Raw genomic sequence first — 20,457 nt, forward strand, 5'->3', positions numbered from 1 at the left:
TAAATACAGCAGACAACATGAAAGTGCTTTTACACAGTCGTTTAAAAGCAGTGCTCTCATGCAGGTATAAAAATCAAACAGATCAAGAGATCCTTTCAGGAGCTCCAAGATAGTTTTCTGTAACCTGTGTGATGATGTGTTGACCTTTGACACAAATTTATCTTGAATACATTGTAGCGTTGCCTCAACATGCTAAAGCTGATCCCAAACTTTATCATCTTGGAGTAAATGAGCGTGTAGATTCAGAGTAAATATGTGTGTGAGACTGGGGGTGTTTAAGCTTCTGACCATGGACACATACAAGAGAACATGAGGGCAAATATTCACAAGATGCCAATGCTAACATGATGATTGTATTGTCTGATAGGAGTTAATGAAGGAGTGATGAGATGATCTGTCATTTTGTCCACTCTCTGAGTTTAGTGAAGGAGTCATGGCAGAGCACATGCAGGTGTGTGACGGACTGCCCCTGATCCAGAGAAGGTGAAGGAAGGTGTCCTCCACTGACTCATAAGCTGCCTTTCTGAGGTAGTGAAAGGCTTTTCCCAGTGTTGCAGCCAAAAGCTCCCTTGCACAAAACCTCTCCTGCGCAACTTGCTCTCTAATTCTTATCGCTGTAAAAGAATAGTTGTGACGAAGTCAAATGTCTTGTTTAAAGTTTCAGAGTCTCCCCGGTAGTTTACCATCAGTTGCTTGTCAGCAGCAGTAGAGGGAGGGTTCAGTTCCCCGGTTATTTTTAGAAAACTCTGTTTAGTTAAAGGAACCTCCTTGTGTTGACTTAACTCTTTTTTCTTTTTTTTTTCTCCATTTGATCGATTGTGATTTCGGTAGTTTTTCCTATTGGAATAACTTTAAGACTCCAGAGAGAATGATATACATAGTTTGAAAGATCTTCAGTAAAGTCATAAGAATTAATGACTCTGGATGTGTACCTTGTGCTTAGATTATGAAAATTGATCCCCAAAGTTTAAAGCCCATAGAAGTGTTGAAAAATACAGTTTTCTGGATTCTGCTTGAGGTTGGCAGCAAAAGAGTTGGTACAAAAAATGGTTTTGGTCATTTCTCAATCAGCATACGCTACCTGAGGGAAGAGGGAGTATTTATCATAACCTGTAATTTAAAAAAAAATCATTAAAATGACCAGTTTTGCCCACATTAGAGCATGGCTGACATGGCTGACAGGGATGCACCCTGTAGCTGTTTGCCAAAGGTCCACCTCTTTGCCTCATCCAAACTTAAAAGAAATCAGCCTGAGTGCAGCATGTCCAATGTGGCTTCAAAACTCCGTACCAGAAACAAATTGGTGACATCATAGAGATTCTGTCTGCTCCTCTGTGTTAATGTTAGCTTTAGTCCATAGTTAACTCCTAGCTGAAATTACCTGTTGCCGTTTCAGTTTCTGACCAATCTGCTTTTCGGTGCAACTGTATTGACCTTAGTATGGATTGTAATTGTATTTGTTGGTTTATGGTATAATGAAGTACCGTTTTTTGTTTGTTTGTTTTTGTTTTGTTTTGTTTTTTACTTTGAGCAATCTATTCTCCAGTTATTCACCCAAAGTAAATTTTACCAGTAAACTGTTTCACTTTTTTTTTGTATAATGAAGTTGTGTATTTATTCTATAGATATATGGTGGACAGAGGAGAGTGGGCACAAAGGACGGTGAATCTGATTCCACTGAAATTATCTCTTCACTGAGGATGATTTATTTAGCACTCAGTGGCCTTTGGCTGACACTCAGTGTGAGACACTTCACATGGTTATTAGTGCATTTGGTTTGACTGTTTGGTATTTAAAAAGGCTAAGCCACCCACAGAGCTTTATTTAGCTGGTCCTAAAGAAAGTGCTTTGAGCACATGGGAAAAGTGCCAACTTGGGCTTTCAAGACAAAGTACTTGCTGGACATCTGTTTCTTTCTACTGTATCTGTACTTATCTGTTTTTCAAAGTGGACCACCTGTTTACACTACCTGTTTGAGTTTGTTTCTGTTGTGTCAGGGTGATTAAATAAACTGTTTTCTGTGTAGAGCGTATAGAGAAGCATGCTCAGAACAAGGCAAACACTGTAAAATAATAAGAGATCATGTTTAAAAAAATGTCATACATATTAAACCTGTTTTTTTTCAATTGAGGTGATGAATATAGAGTTTTATCATTGAGGTGACAGAAGGCAGCACTGGAAAGGCAAAATATATGTTCTATAAGTATTTATAAACAATTACAGTATTTTAGTTTCAAAATTGCTTGATAGGGTCTTTATCAATGCTCTTAAAATCTGATAAATTTAAAACCTTGCTTTCCCTTTCTTTTTGTTGTTTTGTTTATTAATCAGTAGCTGTGTTTGCCATCCAGGCGTGTGTTCAGCTGGAAATCCCGCTGAGAGGGAATCACAGTCACGTTGTATCCATGTTGATGATCAAAAAGGGCCCAGAGCCAGGGAAGCTACACTTTTCCTGGAATCAAACTGGTCAGCTGGCCAAACAATGATTGGAAAAGATGTGTTGTTACCTGCTCTGTTAAAACCTGAGCTTATTGTGTTTTATTTTAACCTTCCTGAATAACAGAAGCTTAAAAAAATCGTTTACACCATCATGGAAATGTTGTTTCTGCATGCTGGTCAGATAATCTTCCTAGTTCAAGCTTTATTTTTCCTTCAAATCATGCCAAAGACAAAACCTTGGGAGTCGATAATGCCGATAAACCTCAACGTAACTCTTGCACCTGTTGCTGAACCCATTCTTCAGCCAGGCCATATGTATTACAACACAGTGACCCTTGACTTGTGGGGCGTCCTCTCAGTAACCCAGCTGAACCTGACTGGATTAAAGGCCTCTTTTTACGTCAAACTCCCTTCGGTAATCTCCACATATTAAATAACTACACATCAGTTAACTTATTTTCATTCCTCTAAATTATTTTTTTCATGTAAGCTTTTAAAACAACAGATTTAATTATCCTATACATGAAAATTCCTATTTGAAACAATTTGATATGACTTTGACTGGCTCATTGTTTTTGTTGGTTTTCTGTAGTGATGATATTTCTGCTCCAACTGGCAGGTCCGAATGCTTTTACATGTTTATCTTTTGAGAATTCTGTCACATATTTAACCATCCTCATTAAGCAAACAATCTCTCACTCTGATTTTAATTACCTTTAATGTAATGGTATAGTGTATTTAGGGGAGTTTTTACCCATTTATAGAAACAAAACACAACTGCTTCATAGTAAAAAAAAACAAAAAAAACAACAATTTTAAAGTTGGAAACCTGCATTTTCTATTACATTTCCATCATTATTAAACAATATAAAACGCATTGCAAACAGTGTCTCTCTCAAGCTGACATGTGGGGCAGCATCATTACACCCAGCACGGTTGACTTTTTGACCCATAACACTGTTGGTATAATGATGCACTAGTGTGTCAGTTGCAAAACAGTCTGGAAGATTTGGTAATAAAGGTAGACAGCTTGACTTAGTTTTAAAATAAAGTTGTCCGGAGTTGAACTGTCAGCCTGAGCTTGTTAAAATGAACCTGTTAGTTCAGGTTTCCTCTGGGCTCAAAGGTTCAGAAGTCAAGTGTTCTTCTCGTGATCGTGCCTCTGGCACGTTACTTAGACACAGTTGAATAAGACAGCTTACTATTGACGTGGCAGTGGATGCTCCAATCATCTGGGCTGTAACGGGACTAGGAGTGCTTAATCTGGTCAGATCAGACAAACTGAATACTGGGAATCTCCCCACTCCTCTACAAAGAACTAAAAATATCAAACACCTTTTATATTTACCTTTACCTTTCATGCTATAGACTGGAGTCGTGTTTTTCATTCCTAAACCTGGTCCACTCATCACTGAAAACCTACTCAAAGTGCAAAATAAAAGAACAAACATTTATTTTGTGTTTGTCTCTTTAACCAAAAATATGAGCGACTTTTTGCTATTATTGAGAGAAATTCACTTTAGCTAGATTTAACCCCTTTGTGTCTGTAAGTTCTTTTTTAAACACTAATAGAAAAACAGTTATATAAAAAAATGTCTCATATGTTTGTGCTAAATATATACATTTGCTCTGAATTAATGACGTTGACCCCGTGTGTAAAACAGGTGCAGCTCAAAGATAGAGCAGACCAAGAATAGAAAAACTATTATTACAGTCTATACTTAAACACAAGTTAACTAACATATGAAACATAATCCTCATGTTCCTGAAACAAAGCCTGAGGAATGTTCCTTAGAGATAAGACTTTCTCTCTCTTCTGAACTACAAACTTGATTGTTTGGTTTGTGTAAAAGTGGAGATTAACTACCTACTACTAGCACAGCCATGTGGCGGCTGACATGGTTGTACGTCTGTCCCTGTGATTTAGTATTATTAAACCCTTTGTAGTCCAAAAAAGCTAACCCCTGATTGCTTAACTGGATTATGGAGCAGGCAACGACAGCGACAATGAACCAGCTAAGCCTGAATGATGCTTAGAGAGAGGCTGCATGTATAAAAAGGGAGATCAACTGTTGGACATCGTACACTCTGCTCTCACTCTGACCAGGCTCCTAAACAGCTGACAAGAGGTAAGACTTCTTCATCTTCCTAGGGTGATGGATGAATGAATGGACTGATGCTGGCTCAGCCAATATTTGAATAAAGCGGTTGTTGAAATATTTTCTTATAAGGAAGATGAAGGATTGCTGAGAAATTTTACTTTTTACTTAATTTTACTTAAGACCTTGTCTTATTACACATGCAGTCTCTTTCTCTCTTAGTTCTTTCTCAAATCATCACTACAGCAGATGTTTGCTTCACACTTGGACGATACACCAAGCTGGCCCTCAAGGGTCAAAATACAGCTGTTGTAGTTTAAACTTTGAGTCTTAATGGATGACATGTGTTTGCATTCTGAATTCCCAGAAACCCTATTAGTAGATCCTACAGGTAACTCTTGGTTGGCAGATCATATTTAACTGGAGAAAAATTATGTTATGCACTTGATGAGAAACTGAAACTGCAGTTATTTGAAGCATTATTCTTTCTTATCTTAGTTGCCATAATTAATTGCATTACATTGTTTTTTTTCTTAACAGCACAACACAACAGAGCTAAGTGTTTAACTGTTGATATAAAGGAAGTAGTGTTAGATAATATTTCACTATCATTAACCAATCAGAATTGAGGGATTTTTCTTAATTAGAGGAGTCCTCCTGGAGTCTGTGTTTACTGGCACAGTTAAAAGTCTCCAAGTCGGCTGAATTGCTTTGTTTCCGTTTTCAGAACCTAACTTGAAAAGCATTACATGATATGTGACGGTTCCCAGAAGATTTATTGTGTAACTTAATCATTTCCTGTTTAGGTGCATTAAGAATCAAGCTGAGGCAGAAACACAATACAGTACAGTGAAAAACACAATAACAGCCTTGTAAATGAACAAGATACCAAAGGTTTTCACTATAAAACAAATTCTCATCTTCCTCACTTTGGTCACTTCATTTCTCTTTGAATTCTTCATGAGCACCTATAAGTCACTCTCTCTGAATCATTCTGTAGTAATCCCCATTAAAGAGCTATAAAGGGGTACTGTTAGGGCTTAGTGTCTCATTAAGACCAGGAAGACTACACCAACTAAACAGGCGCCATCCATTTAATTGTCCTTGAATGGAAAGAAGCAGTCTTGGCATTGCTGTTACATTGTGACATAATGGTGTGTGTTTGGGATGTAAATCTAGCCTGAAGGTTTGGTGTGAAACCAGGTGTCTGCTGGATGAGCGCCAGTTCGCAGGTACAAAATAACATATTTGGATCAGGAGTCCTAATGTTGATGATGTAATCTCATCAAATGGGATTAACCTTGGGATGCCTAAAAACAAAACACTACCCCAGAGAGCTGATAGCTGGTGTGGGATTACCTTCTAAATAAATATATACACGTTGGAAGATGCTGCGACCTCAAATAACCTTATGTTGATTTTTTTTCTCCTTTTTCTGAACAGAACTCCACCAAGACCTTCTAAAGATGGCAAAGTGAGTGTCGTTTTCCTTTTTTAAGATTTCTTTCATGTTATTGGAAAAGTGTACAAAAAGTAATTTCCTGGTCCAATTTAAAAAGTATGCCCTCAGAATAGAAAAAAAAACCTTAATAAATATCAAATATATAGTTATAAGAAGAAATAGGGTTTTTTTTCTAAAAACAAGCACAAATTCTTGTTATTCAACTGGTTTTTTAAAGCACCCCTGTCTCATTGTCACAGGCTTTGACCCTGTGTCAGCCAACTCTCGAATGTGACAAGTAGTTTTTAAAGTGTTAATCTGAGGTTTGCAGAGGATTAATCAGCATATGCGTCGGTTCAAACGAGCTCTTAGACAGAAACACAGGTAAGGAGCTGTTTGGGAACCGTGCCACACACCATTTGTGGCTCCCTCACCTGGGCCAGCCTCTCAATCCGGGCACGATGAGGTAAAGCTGCTCCACTCTTAGCTTTTCCTAACGGGATAAAAGGGAATAAGGGATTACTGGCCCTTCTGCTGCTGACAAATGAACTTACTTCACCTTTACATCCTAAAACTAATCATTAATTCATCTGGTTAATCCAGACAGTCACAGAGTGTTATGTTCAAAGGATGTACACCTATGTACATTCATAAGCTCTTTTACTGTGAGAATCAGTTTGCAGATCTTTAACTTTAAATAAACACAACTTACTGAAATCATAGCTTAATGTTGTAGGTGGGGTTTTTTTTAGCAGAAATCTAAGAATAGTATGATGATGAAGGATGATATACTGTAGTAAAAAACAACAACTGTTTCTTTTTTACACAGGGTTTTCAAAAAGACCAGTGGAAACGGAGGGGTGAGTTATTTTCTTTATTATTTTTGGATGAATAAAAAAAAAACACATTTTCATCACTGGAAAAAAAATACCCAGGAACAGAATCTCTAAGCAGTTTCATTTCTTCCTTTTTGTCCATCAGGTGACCCTCTACCTGGGGAAGAGAGACTATGTGGATCACGTGTCCAGTGTGGACCAAGTTGGTAAGCTCATTCATCGGTGTTTGTGTATGTCTGTGCTGCATAGTCAAAATGACAAATGCACAGTAACAGTGTCTGCTCTGTTACACTCACAGATGGTGTCGTAAAGTTGGACCCAACAGATTTTGGAGACAGGAAAGGTGAGTGAAGCTGTGCTCAAAAATGGTTGCGTTCTCTTTTTGAGGAAAGCAGCAAATTCACCAACATGTCATGTGTTGACAGTCTTTGTGCAGCTGGCATGTGCCTTCCGTTATGGTAGTGATGACCTGGATGTGATGGGCCTGTGCTTCAGGAAGGACATCTGGATCCACCATGTCCAGATCTACCCTGAGAACCACAAGCCGAGTGTGACCGCGATGCACGAAACCCTGCTGAAGAAGGCTGGGGACAACTCACACCCATTCAGTTTTGAAGTATGACAGATAACTGATTCCTATGCAGTGGTTTGAATGAATTCTCCAAATCACAACAAAACAGAGATCAAACTAACTTTAATGCTCACCTATATGTTTTCTTTATTCTTCTCCAGATTCCCAACAACCTCCCATGTTCCGTGTCTTTGCAGCCGGGACCAGATGACAAGGGGAAGGTACAGCTGAGCACACACCACACCTACATGATAAAACCTTTCTTTACATAGCATCCTCATGTGTAACCAGGCATTTTAATTACTGCCAATGTTTATTGGTATATCTCCTTATTTTTTAAGGCTTGTGGTGTCGACTTTGAGGTGAAAACTTACATTGCCAAGGAGAAGAGCAATCCTGATGAGAAGATTGACAAGAAGTGAGTATGCTCTTACTCTCTGCCTCAGTATTCTGCTGCGGAGAGAATTTCCTTTCCGATTGTCTCAGTAGAATCAGAAGCATGATTTCTCCATGGTGTGCTGTACTAAAGCAGGATCCAGTCAGCCTCTTTAAACCTGTAAATTGTCAAAAAAAAACAAACAAACAAACTTTCCTGTTTGTTTTACATAAGTGTAGTAATTGCCCACCTTGGAGTACCCCATGGCATGCAACTGGTGCCCCTTGGATTTTTTCACCACAATGCATCAGACCAATATCATCTGCTCCTGTATTTATCTCCTCTTCTACCTCTTCCTCTCCACTCCTCTGCTCAACAGAGACACTGCTCGGCTTGTCATTCGAAAAATCCAATATGCCCCCTCTGAGATCGGTGCAGGACCCAAGGCTGACCTCTGCAAAAGCTTCATGATGTCCGACAAACCTGTTCATCTAGAAGCTTCAATGGAAAAAGATGTACAGTGGCAAAACTTAAATTTATTAAAACATCCATTCATTCAATTTAACTGCCATCCTTCATTTAGCTCAGTGAATTTAAACGACTCTGTTTTTCTGTCCTTCCTGGTTTGACTGCAGCTCTACTACCATGGCGAAGCAATCCAAATCAAAATCAAAATCAACAATGAGAGCAACAAAACAGTCAAGAAATTCAGAATTACCGGTGTGTTCCTCTCATGAAAGTTAAATTACATTGTACCTTTTACTTTTAAAAAACATTTGTCTGAATTTCACTTTCTCACAATTTCTACCTTCCTCCTCTGACAGTGGACCAAACCACAGATATTGTCCTCTACTCAGCAGACAAATACACCAAGCAAGTTTTCCTCCAAGAGTTTGGGTACGTACACAGTATACTGAAACCAATAAGCCACAAAAATGTCCATCAACTATCTAAAGCACAGAGCAATACTTAAATGCTTGGCTTGTGTGATGTCCTCCACAGAGAAACAGTGGAGCCAAATGGCACCTATGACAACACTCTGTCCATCACTCCTCGGCTTTCTGAAAACAAGGAAAAGCGAGGGCTGGCGCTGGATGGAAGACTGAAAGATGAGGACACCAACTTGGCCTCTACCACTATGTAAGTTGAATATGTAGTTAGTTGAGTCATAAAAAAAAAATCAGACAGTTATTGAAAATTCAATCCTGGGAGGAAAAAAGTTAACTTGGCCTGTTTCTTGGAACCATTGCTATTTTTTAATGTCTCTCCATCTCATAAAGTAGATAGTTAAAACAAAAAGGTAGCAGAGCGTAACCTCCAAATGCCTGTAATTTTTTTCCACAGGCTGCGACAGGGTTTGGAAAAAGATGTGTTGGGAATTCTGGTTTCCTACAAGATCAAAATTAACCTTATGGTTGCTGGAGGAGGGTGAGTAAATGGTTTGTGTTTCAGGAATTTTGGTTTGTAAAACAATAATTACAATAATAATGATAGTGATAATAATAATAATAATTATTATTATTATCATAATAATATATCATTTGTTGTCCACATTTAGCCTGCTGGGCGGCCTCACTGCCAGGTAAGTTGAGTTTATTTCCCCTCACATCACATCTGAACAACTCGCCAGCAATGATTTTCAGTTTGCACCTGTAATCTTCTGATTGGTTGTTTTGTTTTCTCCTCAGTGATGTCACACTGGAGCTGCCGTTGAGTCTCATGCATCCCAAACCAGAAGGTATGTCTATCAGAATCCTTGCAAGTTGATGCCAGTGCACATCGCAGTTTTTGCTGGTTTTTATTCTCTAATTTTCTCCCCTTTCTCTTCTCTGTGCCTTCAAAACTGAGCAGAGTAAATATCACACATCAGCGTAAGTAACAAATTGCGTTCGATTTTGATCTGTGATCATCAACAAATAATATTTTCATGTGTGAAGATAGTAAGTAGCAGTATAATGCAGGAGAGACATTCAAACTATTACTTGAGTTTATTATTTCAGTGTGATTAAGCCCAGCCTTTTTTCCCTGCAGTGTCTTTAAAGAAAACTCCCCCATAGTCAAGGTAAGTTTTGTACTAACTTAACTAACTAATTTGTTTACACACTTGTGGAGTTGTAAACTTAACTTTAATTCTTTTTTCCCTCAGAGAGGATACTATCCTGGAGGATGAATAAAGACATAAAGGACGACAGAAAGACAACAAGAGTAAAAGACACTAAACCAAGAGGAGGAAGAAGAGGGGTGCAGCTGACGTAATGAAACCCAACAACCATAAACAAACAACCATAAAAAACAACTTAAGGATGTGATCAATACCAAACACCAGACTCCTGACAGATTTTGTTGTTCATGTTTTTTTCTGTGTTCACTAATTGTTATATAGCATTAGAGAGAGTGCTTAAACTCTAACATTTAGGGAACCAAAGACTTTTGTAGAGCGACACAAAATAAAAGACAGTAAAGGAAAAGTGGGGGGCAGATAGGAAATCGGTAAGATGACCATAAAAACCACTGTGCTTTGGATTACAGTGATACTCTTCTGTTGTTTAAATGTTTTTCTTCTGTTAAATGTGACAGATTATGTTTTTGACGTGAAGTCTGATATAGTCAAAACACAATAAATAATCCTAAAAACAAATCGTTGTGGTATGTTTTTTTTTGTTTTGTTTTTTTTTTTCTTGAAAACGGTCATAAGCTGAGCTCAAGCTTACATTGAGATATATTTTCAACAGTGGAGTGGATAAGAAGTAAGATATTTTGAATAGTTCTTTGACAAACTCCAGCTGTTGCTTCAAGTCTCAAGAGGGCACAGATAGAAAGCCTGGAGTAATAATGGTATAATAAAGGCAGTGCTACGAATGAAAATCAGAAGGCATAAAACTCAACCCTCATGTTAATATACTAACAGCTCAGAGGAGTAACTTGATAATGTAATATGTTCTTTGAATGATACGAATAAGTGAGATAAATAAATATATTTCTATACAACTTTTTGTTTGAAAAAAGCTGGAGTGAGAAAAAGTGAGAAACACGGTGGTTTGAGCACTCCCTGTGAAAAAAGATAGGGTCATACATGTCTTCATTGAATTTTTCCTGTACATGTGTAAGTAACGTGCGTGTGCGTGTGTGTGTGAGTGAGTAAGTGTCATAGTTATTACGAAGTATCTCACTTAAAGGTTATTTTTTTCTTTTTTTTTTTTACACTACCTCTTTTTTGCTGGTAGAAATTGGCTTTCATACAGAGGAGGCAGTGTTGTCTTTTATAATTGCGACAACTGCCGTGAAACTTCATAGAGGAAGATGACGACAGTTTACGACGCTGACGTCATCGCGTAAAACGTGTAGCACAGAAGCAACATGGCTCTGAATGGAGGTCTGTACACTTTTAAGTTTACAAACAAGCTAAATTTGACCTTTCTCCCTCAAACCTCTACGACTTTTCGGAAGTCGTTTTTCTGTTTATGCTTTTAATGATTTTCATGCTTAGTTTACGGACTTACTATGTGATATTTTAACCATTTTTGTGAATATCGATATCGGATGCTAGCCCGGTCGATTTGCTAGCTTAGCTCTTCATTAGTTCCTACCAGCAACGGCAGAACTGCGGCAGTGCTAAGCACGGCCAGAAACAATACACCGACCAGCAGTCAGCCTTAGATATCATTATTTAGTACGAACAACGTGAAGCATGAATTGCTTATTTACACCTATCACTGTTGTCTCTACTAGCAAACACTCGCACGTTATAGCATCTCAATAGGCTGTTTAATACTGGAAGCTCGGTTCAGGCTTCGTGTTTGTGATGTCTATAGAGTTGAACTGTGACTTTGAATACATTTTTTTGAAGACACGGCTCTGTCCCTGACCCCAGATGACGAGGACTTTGAGTGGGAGCCTCCAACAGAGGCGGAGATGAAGGTGATCCAGGCTCGCAGAGAGCGACAGGACAAAATCAGTAAGCTGATGGGAGACTACCTGCTCAAAGGATACAAGATGCTGGGAGACTGTTGTGATGTGTGTGGGGTGAGTGCCATGGCTTGTTTTAATTTTGTCATTGTGATGGTGTTGCTCTAAAATAAAAATAAAGCAACAGAGTGTAAAATGTATGCCAAAAATATGTGTTTGTGTTTGCAGACAATTCTCCTTCAGGACAGACAGCAGAAAATCTACTGCGTCTCGTGTCAGGAGCTGGATTCTGATGTTGACAAAGACAACCCTGGTACACAACTCACACCCTTTCATTTTAAGCACAAGCATTTAGGAAACAGCAGTCTTTTTTTATCTCTTACTCATTTGTTTTTTATGCACACAGATAATAAATATCTCATCTTCCCTATACTTGATAGAGAATGTGAATGAGCTTATCCCTCTGTTCACATGTCTCTTTCTCTGCCCGTTTCAGCTCTAAATGCACAAGCAGCATTGTCTCAAGTGAGGGAAAGACAACTTGCGACCCATACCCCTGCACTTTCCCAGACTTCTGTCCTCAATGGAGGACCCAGCAGCAGTCAGGCAAGTGTATCAGTTCCCAGACCCGAGCACTGCGAGGGGGCGGCTGCAGGAGGAAGAACTGCCCTGCCTCCAGCGCCTGTTCCTGCTCCTTCACCTCCTGCCTCCACCACGACTCTGGCACCCACTCGTCCTCCAGTTATTGCACCTGTTGCTCCCATCCAACCTGTGCTGCAAGAAGCAGAGGAAGCTGTTCTAACCAAACTTCGCTGGGCCACAAATCAGCTACAGAGTTCGGCCTCCCTTGAGGCAAGTATTCAGCTCTGCACCCTCATCGCCAGCTGTGCCAGCTCACTGCGCAGCCTCAAGGAACTCAGCGAATAGCCACTATGGTAATGATTGGAACCATGGAATAACAGGAACACTGTTTCAACTTGCCTCTGTCCTGGAGTACTGACTCTTGTTCGCTGCTTTGCGGCACTTATCTTTGACTGAATCCTAGATTAGAGCCGAATTCAAATTGGTCAAGAATTGCACTTGAACTAGGATTAAATGTCAAACTTGCTCATTGTTGCTCTTCAGTTAACAGACTTTTATGGCTGGCAGAAAGATTATATTACTTGATTTTGTATGTTTGGTTTCAGTTGTGTCATATTTGATTTGTATATTTTTCATTCATTTGACTAAAAGAACGGAACATTATAAAACTCATATTCATCACCAATACTGAGCTAACTGCTAACGTACTCCCGTAGCTGATTGCCTTTAATAAATTCAAATCCTCATAAATTTTTAATTTGGAAATCATAAATATCGTTATCTCTTGAAGCTATAGTACAGCGTTTGTTTTGCAAAACTCAGAAATCACAAACTTCACATGCTGATACAGTTGTGTGTCTTCATAAGCAAGTGTGTTACTGCTGATATACTACGCAGTATTAACTGAGTCACTAGCCATAGACTGTGTAATAATGAACCCACTAATCACCTGATCAGACCCTTACTGTTCAGTCTGATGCAGATATCAGTTGTCTCTGGCCTTATGCTGATGGAAACGCCTTCACTATGTGATTACAGCTCTGAGATGTTATAGCAGGTGCAGCTAGAAGCTAGGGCTGGGCGATTATGGTAAAAATAAGGATCCAGATTATTTTAAGTGATATTGAAATCACGATTAATATACACAATTATTCATTTATTCAAAAACTTCAGTACTGATTTAAACACAACTTTAAAGAACCAGCAAGTGGCACATACAGTATTATTGATCCACATAAGTCACACACTGGCTGTGGCTGCATATGAAACACAGAAGAGCTATGAAGCACAGGAACTTGCATACATCTACACTGTGTGGCATATTAATTGTTTTTCTTCGATTATATTGATTAATTGTCCAGCCCTACTAGAAGCTCAAGATACAGCGTGGTTATGGGGGTGTTCGACACGATTCAGTGACAAATAATCCAGTAATGGACTCACTGCTTTACTCGGAAAACCATATGGATAAAATAAACCATGATTTCTTTTGATTTAAAGATCAAAACAGTTTTTTAAAGATCAGCCATGTTTTAATTTTGCTTGATTTAAGCTTTGACAGTTTAGGACCGCTGCAGTATTTTTCTCTCCACAAGAGGGCACCAGAGTAGACGCCACTAAGTATGTTAACTGAGAAAACCCTGTATTTAAACAAAGGACATTTTTTGAGGACCAATAAAAATGTAGAATATATTGATGTTTAAATTTTACTGTGCGGATTACAGTCATATCTGCACCAATACCAGTGCACGTTCGATTCAATACAAATATCCGAAGTCACGCATACTTTTAGAGACTCTGTGCTGTGGGACACTCATCAGTCAAAGTTGGTCAGTCAGAATGTGTCTGCGTGTTTTGTCTGAACGGAGCTCTGCAGTTGTCGAGCCGAATCAATCAAAACATTGACAGTCCCTTTCCTCGCCACACACACACAGACCGTGGCGGGGCGTGGCGCGGTCTGTGCCGGGAGGAGCTGGGAGCTGTCTGGGTTAACTCTCCTTAGACAAAGGAGAGGAAACATAACAAAGCCAGGAAGCCTGATATGAACACGGAGTTCAATGCTGAACGCTCACATACAAAAGACAGGGAGGCACTGACTTGCTTTTTTGAATTTAAGCAGCGGGTTTGCAAGTCTTCACACTACCCTGCTGCAGCTGAGAGAAGAAATTAGCTCATTTAGACTGCATGCGCATTTTAGAGCTGAGTCAGCTGTCCCCTGCGTCGCGATGAACGGGAGTCAGTGCAGCGCGGTGGACAGTCCGGTGGGCGGCGTCCAGGCCTCAGTGGAGGGTCTGCCGCCGCTGCCCAAAGGCTTGAGCGGCATCCTTAACTCCAGCGGCGGCTCGTGGCGGGACATCGAGAAGGTGCACAGCAAGAGGGCGCGCATTCAGGCTGACATCAACCGGGGTGGTGGGGACGCGCCGCGCGTCAACAGCAAGCCAGGCGGACTGGACGCTGCTCTTGCGTTGCTGCGGAAAGAGATGGTGGGTATCAAATTTTGTCTGTCAGTTTGTTCAAACACCTAGAAGTAGGCAGTAAAATAATTAATGTACCCTTTGCTTTTAAAAAGTATTTTCAAGCCTTTACCATACATTTTATTTTACCTAACAACTAGGCCCAAATATGATTAAATTATGTGCCAAGTAAAAAAAAGAAAAGAATAGAAACACTTGCCAAATAGAAAATGTCAAAACTTTGAGATTTTAGGCTAAGTCCTACTTATGCAATAACAAGTTTATATACCGAATATCAACACACTGTTTCTTTGCTTTATCGTTTAAATTAAATGTCTGTGTTTTTAACAGGTTGGTCTGCGTCAGCTTGACATGTCCCTGCTCTGCCAACTGTGGTCCCTCCATGAAGCTATCCAGGAGTACAAGGGCTCCTCACTCTTGTCTGAGGCCTCCCTCAGTGCTTATAATGGGGACTCTGACGAGGAAGAAGAGGATGATGAGGAAGAGATAGGAGGCCACTCTCAAACACCTCCTTCCTCAACCTTATCTATGCCCCATTCCAGCAGCAACTCCAGGGACCAGTGGATTAAGGACTCCTTTCATATCCCCTGACAAAGATACAGTCACCTGCACATGTAGAGACATTTTGGCCGTATTTGCTTAAATTTGATGACTATTCACTTTTACATTGCCTTTAATTCCATTGTCTGTAATCAGGGAAAATGATGAGCTTGTTGTCTTATTCAAGTTATTTTTCTACACTTAAATATAAAACCAGTGCCTGTGTAAAATTGTGCTTCACAGTGATATGTATGTAAGTATTGACCTCACATCTGTTATGCTGATGGGGTTTGATGAAGATGAAAGACTTTTAATTTTTGATCGCCATTGCCAACAACCATAATGCTTCAAAATGCTGCTAATGAAAGAGTTGGATGAAGTAAATTTTGATTCCATTTTACAAATTTTGTAAAAGTCAGGCAGTGTTGGAATAAAATCACCTGTTAAGAAAATGCTGTTTTCCATATTACAAGAACTAAAGGGAAGCCACTGCTTTGCATGCAAGCCAGCAGGGGGCGCACTGTTTCCAGTGAGGAGCACCCTACTTGTTTCCTCCAGGCCTCCTCCTCCTCCTCCTCCTCTGTGGTGGTGTTTGAAGCAGGCCAGCAGGAGTTGAACCATTTGCTGTGGAGTGAGCAGGAATGAAGGGGGGTTGATGTGTGTGTCAACAATTTCATGCTGTTCTCTATTTATAATCAACATATGTTGTGGTTATTGTTGGAGTCTAACTGCCTGTCTGTCTCTCTGGCAGTCAAACAGACAGAAACACTGTGGGTGTCTGCTTGCCCCACATTCAGTCGTCATGTTTTGGTTTGGATAATCAGCTAAATTTAAATATGGATTTACAACTTACTGACAGATGTATTTATTTTGAATCCCTTTTTTTCTGATGCTGTCCATCTTCATTATACTTATTTTATTACCACAACTAGGTATTATTGGTGTACTGCAATGAACAAGCAGAACAGATTTTTACAGAAAAAACTCAATCAAATGGCAAAAACAAGGATGTTGTTGAAACATTTAATTTACAAATATAAGTCAGATGAAGAATGATGTAAAGCTCCTGTGAGAAGTTTTAATGATGCATCTACAAGACATAAAACGGTAACCACACCCACTGTTGTTTCTCTGTTTATTTTTTTTAACTGTCTGAAACTGCTGCTGTAGGGTAGGTGTCAGAGATGGCGATTATCAGCATGCTGCAGAAACAGACTTCTTTTATTTTCACAATTTCCTTAAATCCTTGTAAATATTGCATTTTACAGTATAGAAAGTTTAAGTTGTTACACATATACAGAACAGTTTAAGGAGTAGGATGTACTTTATGTTTCTCACCAAATTCAGCACAAACTTAAAGCTCCTTGCTGGAGCTTCAGGTACTTCACAGTTTCACTTAGTTATCTGACAGCCAATGTTAAATTTAATTTCACATTTGAAATACTTTGTCACGATGATATTAAACAGTTTACAAAAATATATTTAAACACAGGCCCTTAACATGTAACAAATCTATGGTTATTACAGTGTATCATTAGTGCTTTTACTTTAAAGGGACATAAAACAAACAGCCAGTCAGGTCTGTTTACAAGGAGAGACTATTGAAAGGAAATTAGGTCAACAAGCTAGGTAGTAAGAGCAATAATGCACCTTATAAATCCTGGTGCAATATGAGACCAACTCTGAGTCATGAGAGAGTTGTTCCCCCCTCTACAGTTGCCCTGCACTCCTCCAACAGCTGCCTCTGTCCATCCATCCATCCCTGTTCCCCCACCTAAAAATACACTGCTGCTCTCACTGAGGAAAATCCCTGGGCTTTGACCTAGCCTGACTACACACACACACACACACACACACACACACACACACACACACACACACACACACACACACACACACACACCACTACCACACCAAACTGACTCGACTTGGTTGGCACACTTCATGGAAACTATTCCTCTGCAGTTTACCGGATGAAACACTTTTTTCCTGAGGAGCTGTTGGATGACACAGTTGAAACCCAGGAAGTCTTGACTATGAGCTGTGTTCATTTAAAAATAATAATAATAATACCACTTGTATTATTAAAGTCCATAAAATTGCCTGCTGAGTTTTTAGTGCTGACTAAGTGAGATAAGCTTGTTCCAGTAACACAGACAGTGAGGATCAAAGTCTGCAGGTAGGACAGAAGACTGTTACCTCAGTGCCTACAGGCAGCAAGATAAAGAAGTTTGCATACTGCTGCATCACCAATGAACTCTCTCTTTGCATATCCTGCCTCTGTCTCTCCCTGCCTGTCTGACTCTCTCACGGAAGGAGGGTGAAATAGCAAGCAGTAAGAGGACCTTATATTATTAGCGTGAACGAGGTTTGACTAAGCGGTGAGAGAAGAAGGAGGGGTGGTCCATGAGAGCTCGTGCAGTTGTTTGGTCGAAACTTTAGCTTCATATCTGAGGATTACTCGAATGACAGCGAGCAGGGCGGACTCGGTTCCTCTTTAATGCCCTTTTTATCACCACTTCTCTTTGAAAGCTGTTTCTGTTCGGCGACATTTCTCATCTTTTCCTCATTCGTCATTTCACTTCTTGCAAATGAGCACGAGCCGCAGCTTGAGTGAAGTTCATCATCATCACAACCATCATCATCATCACCACCAGGAGCAGCAACAGAAGAAAAAGGAGAAAGAGGACACGCGGACCTTTCGAGGGACTGTGACGCTGGAGAAAGTTTGACTTTTTTATATTTTTGTGCGGAGGAATACAGCCCATTTTCTGTTGTATTTGTTCTGTTTGGGACAGTTATGACTTCTGTTTGGAAGAGACTGCAGCGAGTCGGTAAAAAGGCTTCAAAGTTTCAGTTTGTCGCCTCTTACCAGGAACTGGTGTTGGAGTGTAACAAAAAATGGTGAGTTTGAAGATAAAGTAGTCCTTTATGAAATGCTGGAAGCTCTTCACTGTTTCAGGTGGTGGGGTACTGATTTTCATTTTCGCCAAAATAAGTCTCTGCGTTTGTTCATTTCTTTCCGCTTTATTGGAAAGGATGGGGGCGGCCCGCATGCACGTACATGTGCTCAGCTGTTCCGGAGTGATTGTAGGTTCGATTCCCGGCCCCGCCTATCGACCGTGTGTACCTCTTCGAGGACGTTATCAGTAAATGGCCCGTCCTGTAGTAAATCTCTGGATAGTCTACTGAGTCATTTTATAGCCTTTTAAAATGAAAAGCTGCACCTGAGACATCATAAGACACAATACTGGCAGACATGTAAACAATAATACTGCATGTGTATTCGATGAGTTGTCAAATTACTGGCCTAGGCTACAACATGACAATCAATTGGTTGTCACTAGAGCTGAAACTATTCCTCGAATGATTCGAGGTACTCGATTACAAAAATTACTCGAGTAATTTTCTCTGCCTCGAGGAATCGTTTAATTTTAAAAAAGATCAAAGAGTGGTATTTCAAATAGAGCTGAGGCCATATTAAGAGACTTTTCAGACCCCTCAAGCTAACTCTTATACAAAATAGCAACTAGCAACAAATCTAGCTTCTTTTCTGGAGTTTGGAGACTAATGGGTCATTCTACGAAACAGGTGCCATTGGCCAAACAGCATTTGATGAGATGTAGAAAGCACAAAAAATGTGTCAAAGTGTGTTTACAAATTTTGGAGCTACCAAAGCAAGTGCTCTTATTGACATGCTGTGTCAGAAAATTCTATTTCTTAAAGAGGAAAATTTTCATTCGAAAAATAACTGCTCTTTAACTGAACAAAAATGTATTTTATCCGATTACTCGATTAATCGATGGGATTTTCAGTAGAATACTCGAATACTAAAATATTCCATAGCTGCAGCCCTTAGTTGTCACAAATTCTTTTTGGTTGGGAACTTTTCGTGATGCTTGAGGTCAACTACAGCACTATATCTTTCAGCTGCTGACATCTTCTTTGGGAAACTTTCGTAACAGTTACAACCTTTTCAGAATATATGACTAACTTATTAATCACCCAAATCCAACAGATAAGTGTTTTTAAAAAAGTGATATTTTGTTATGGCCTTTGAGCAACTGGATAAGAAGGATGTTAAATTACTTCAAACTTAGTTGTGTTGACATGGCCAATCAATTCAGCATCAATACAATGTCTTACAGTAATCTTTCAAACCACTTTTGTTTATTCTCAGTTCGTGCCGTCTTATTTCAAATCAGAGCTAATGTTAAAACACATGATCACAGCTGGGACTGGCATCCCCCTCTTGTGCAACTCTGTCTTGACTAAGCTTTTGGGAGGAGGCCAGGTGATGCAGCATGGCTCATCATGCAGCTGTGGCACAACACTGAACAGATCATTTATAAACAGAAGCCAGATGAGAAAACTAGTACAGATACACCTTTTTTTCATTAAGTCTTTTTAATGGAATTTTAAAAACTTAACCAATATCTTTTAACTTTGCCCCTCCCGTCAGTTTGGCCCACATTGCACCTTCCTATCTCTCCTGATTACAGTGAAGTAAGAATAATTATGTAAGCGGCTTGTCAGCAGCATGATAAGAAACACAGACCAGTTCTTTTCCCCAGCATCGACAGAAGCCTCTTGTCAATAAAGTGTCAGCTCTTGATCACCAGCTGAGAGCTTGTGTTGTGTGAACACAGAGTGATTTAGAAAGAGAGACAACTCCCACAGACTGTGATGAAATCAGAGTTCATAAGGCTTCAGCAGTGTGCTGTTCAAACAGGGATAAAGCAGAGGAGAAAGAGGGCAGGGGGAAGTGAGGAAAGACCTGTGATTAACCCAAAGTTTGGGTCATGTTACTTTGGGCATGTGCTGTTTTTAAAGAGGGCATCAGCTGTCTGTTGTTTGCAGATTAATCTGTATAAACAGGGAGAATTTAATGCCAAAGTAAGGTCATGTAATGTCAAGTAGTGGAGGTGAGAAATGATCTACGGCTGCATACAGTTAAAAATGTGTTGCAGGCCTCATTGTGGTGAACAAGTTTTTTGTGTGACTGTGTGTATGTGTTTCTAATTTAGCGCTATGATATGAGACCACTGGCTTTCTTCACCCACACAGACTTGTTACTGATACTTAGTTTGTAGGTTATAATTTGCAACTGCAACTCAGCTCAGAGTGCAGTTATAATTAGGTTTTCATATGTCGGTCATACATAACATCAAAGACCCGATGATTTTTTTTATT

General features: G+C 39.6%; 4 protein-coding genes across 8 annotated transcripts in view; all 4 read left to right on the plus strand.

Moving 5' to 3' along the window:
• Positions 1–6,803: 6,803 nt before the first annotated feature.
• arr3a (arrestin 3a, retinal (X-arrestin)) lies at positions 6,804–9,529 on the plus strand (the record flags this gene model as incomplete). The annotated part of the gene is made up of 13 exons (XM_074672463.1): positions 6,804–6,839; positions 6,961–7,021; positions 7,114–7,158; positions 7,241–7,431; positions 7,548–7,607; positions 7,728–7,804; positions 8,142–8,277; positions 8,398–8,482; positions 8,587–8,659; positions 8,765–8,902; positions 9,107–9,190; positions 9,321–9,344; positions 9,451–9,529. Coding segments are annotated over 13 exons (1,089 nt in total), but the record flags the coding sequence as incomplete, so codon positions are not given.
• Positions 9,530–11,059: 1,530 nt separating this feature from the next.
• Positions 11,060–13,887, plus strand: znrd2 (zinc ribbon domain containing 2). 2 transcript variants are annotated; one of them, XM_074673078.1, is made up of 4 exons: positions 11,060–11,135; positions 11,610–11,785; positions 11,897–11,981; positions 12,165–13,887. In XM_074673078.1, the coding sequence occupies exons 1-4, from the start codon at positions 11,120–11,122 to the stop codon at positions 12,593–12,595; spliced, it is 708 nt and encodes a 235-aa protein (XP_074529179.1). In that variant the 5' UTR covers positions 11,060–11,119; the 3' UTR covers positions 12,596–13,887. The 2 variants fall into 2 exon arrangements, with proteins under 2 accessions (XP_074529179.1, XP_074529180.1); XM_074673079.1 differs by having other exon boundaries at positions 11,064–11,135; positions 11,634–11,785.
• A 191-nt stretch (positions 13,888–14,078) lies between these two features.
• fam89b (family with sequence similarity 89 member B) lies at positions 14,079–16,371 on the plus strand. The gene is made up of 2 exons (XM_074673080.1): positions 14,079–14,733; positions 15,055–16,371. The coding sequence occupies exons 1-2, from the start codon at positions 14,476–14,478 to the stop codon at positions 15,313–15,315; spliced, it is 519 nt and encodes a 172-aa protein (XP_074529181.1). The 5' UTR covers positions 14,079–14,475; the 3' UTR covers positions 15,316–16,371.
• Positions 16,372–17,638: 1,267 nt separating this feature from the next.
• Positions 17,639–20,457, plus strand: part of ehbp1l1b (EH domain binding protein 1-like 1b) — a 31,001-nt gene continuing 28,182 nt past the window's right edge. For all 4 annotated transcript variants that reach the window (XM_074672961.1, XM_074672962.1, XM_074672963.1 and 1 more), the window contains exon 1: positions 17,639–18,168. In XM_074672961.1, the coding sequence (XP_074529062.1) occupies positions 18,065–18,168 (104 nt within the window). In that variant the 5' untranslated portion in view covers positions 17,639–18,064. The remainder of the gene's footprint in view (positions 18,169–20,457) is intronic.

Source organism: Halichoeres trimaculatus, unplaced genomic scaffold (assembly GCF_033239565.1).
Source record: "Halichoeres trimaculatus isolate MK-OKI-2021-1 unplaced genomic scaffold, fHalTri1.1 fHalTri1_scaffold_6, whole genome shotgun sequence".
NCBI classification, from domain to species: Eukaryota; Metazoa; Chordata; class Actinopteri; order Labriformes; family Labridae; genus Halichoeres; species Halichoeres trimaculatus.

Bases quoted from the DNA above. Each gene is read 5' to 3' on its own strand.
- znrd2 (XM_074673078.1), top strand. The intron at 11,786-11,896 runs GTGAGTGCCATG...TTGTGTTTGCAG, and splicing joins ACTGTTGTGATGTGTGTGGG to ACAATTCTCCTTCAGGACAG. The intron at 11,982-12,164 runs GTACACAACTCA...TGCCCGTTTCAG, and splicing joins TGTTGACAAAGACAACCCTG to CTCTAAATGCACAAGCAGCA.
- fam89b (XM_074673080.1), top strand. From the start codon at position 14,476: ATGAACGGGAGTCAGTGCAGCGCGGTGGACAGTCCGGTGGGCGGCGTC. The intron at 14,734-15,054 runs GTGGGTATCAAA...TGTTTTTAACAG, and splicing joins CGTTGCTGCGGAAAGAGATG to GTTGGTCTGCGTCAGCTTGA.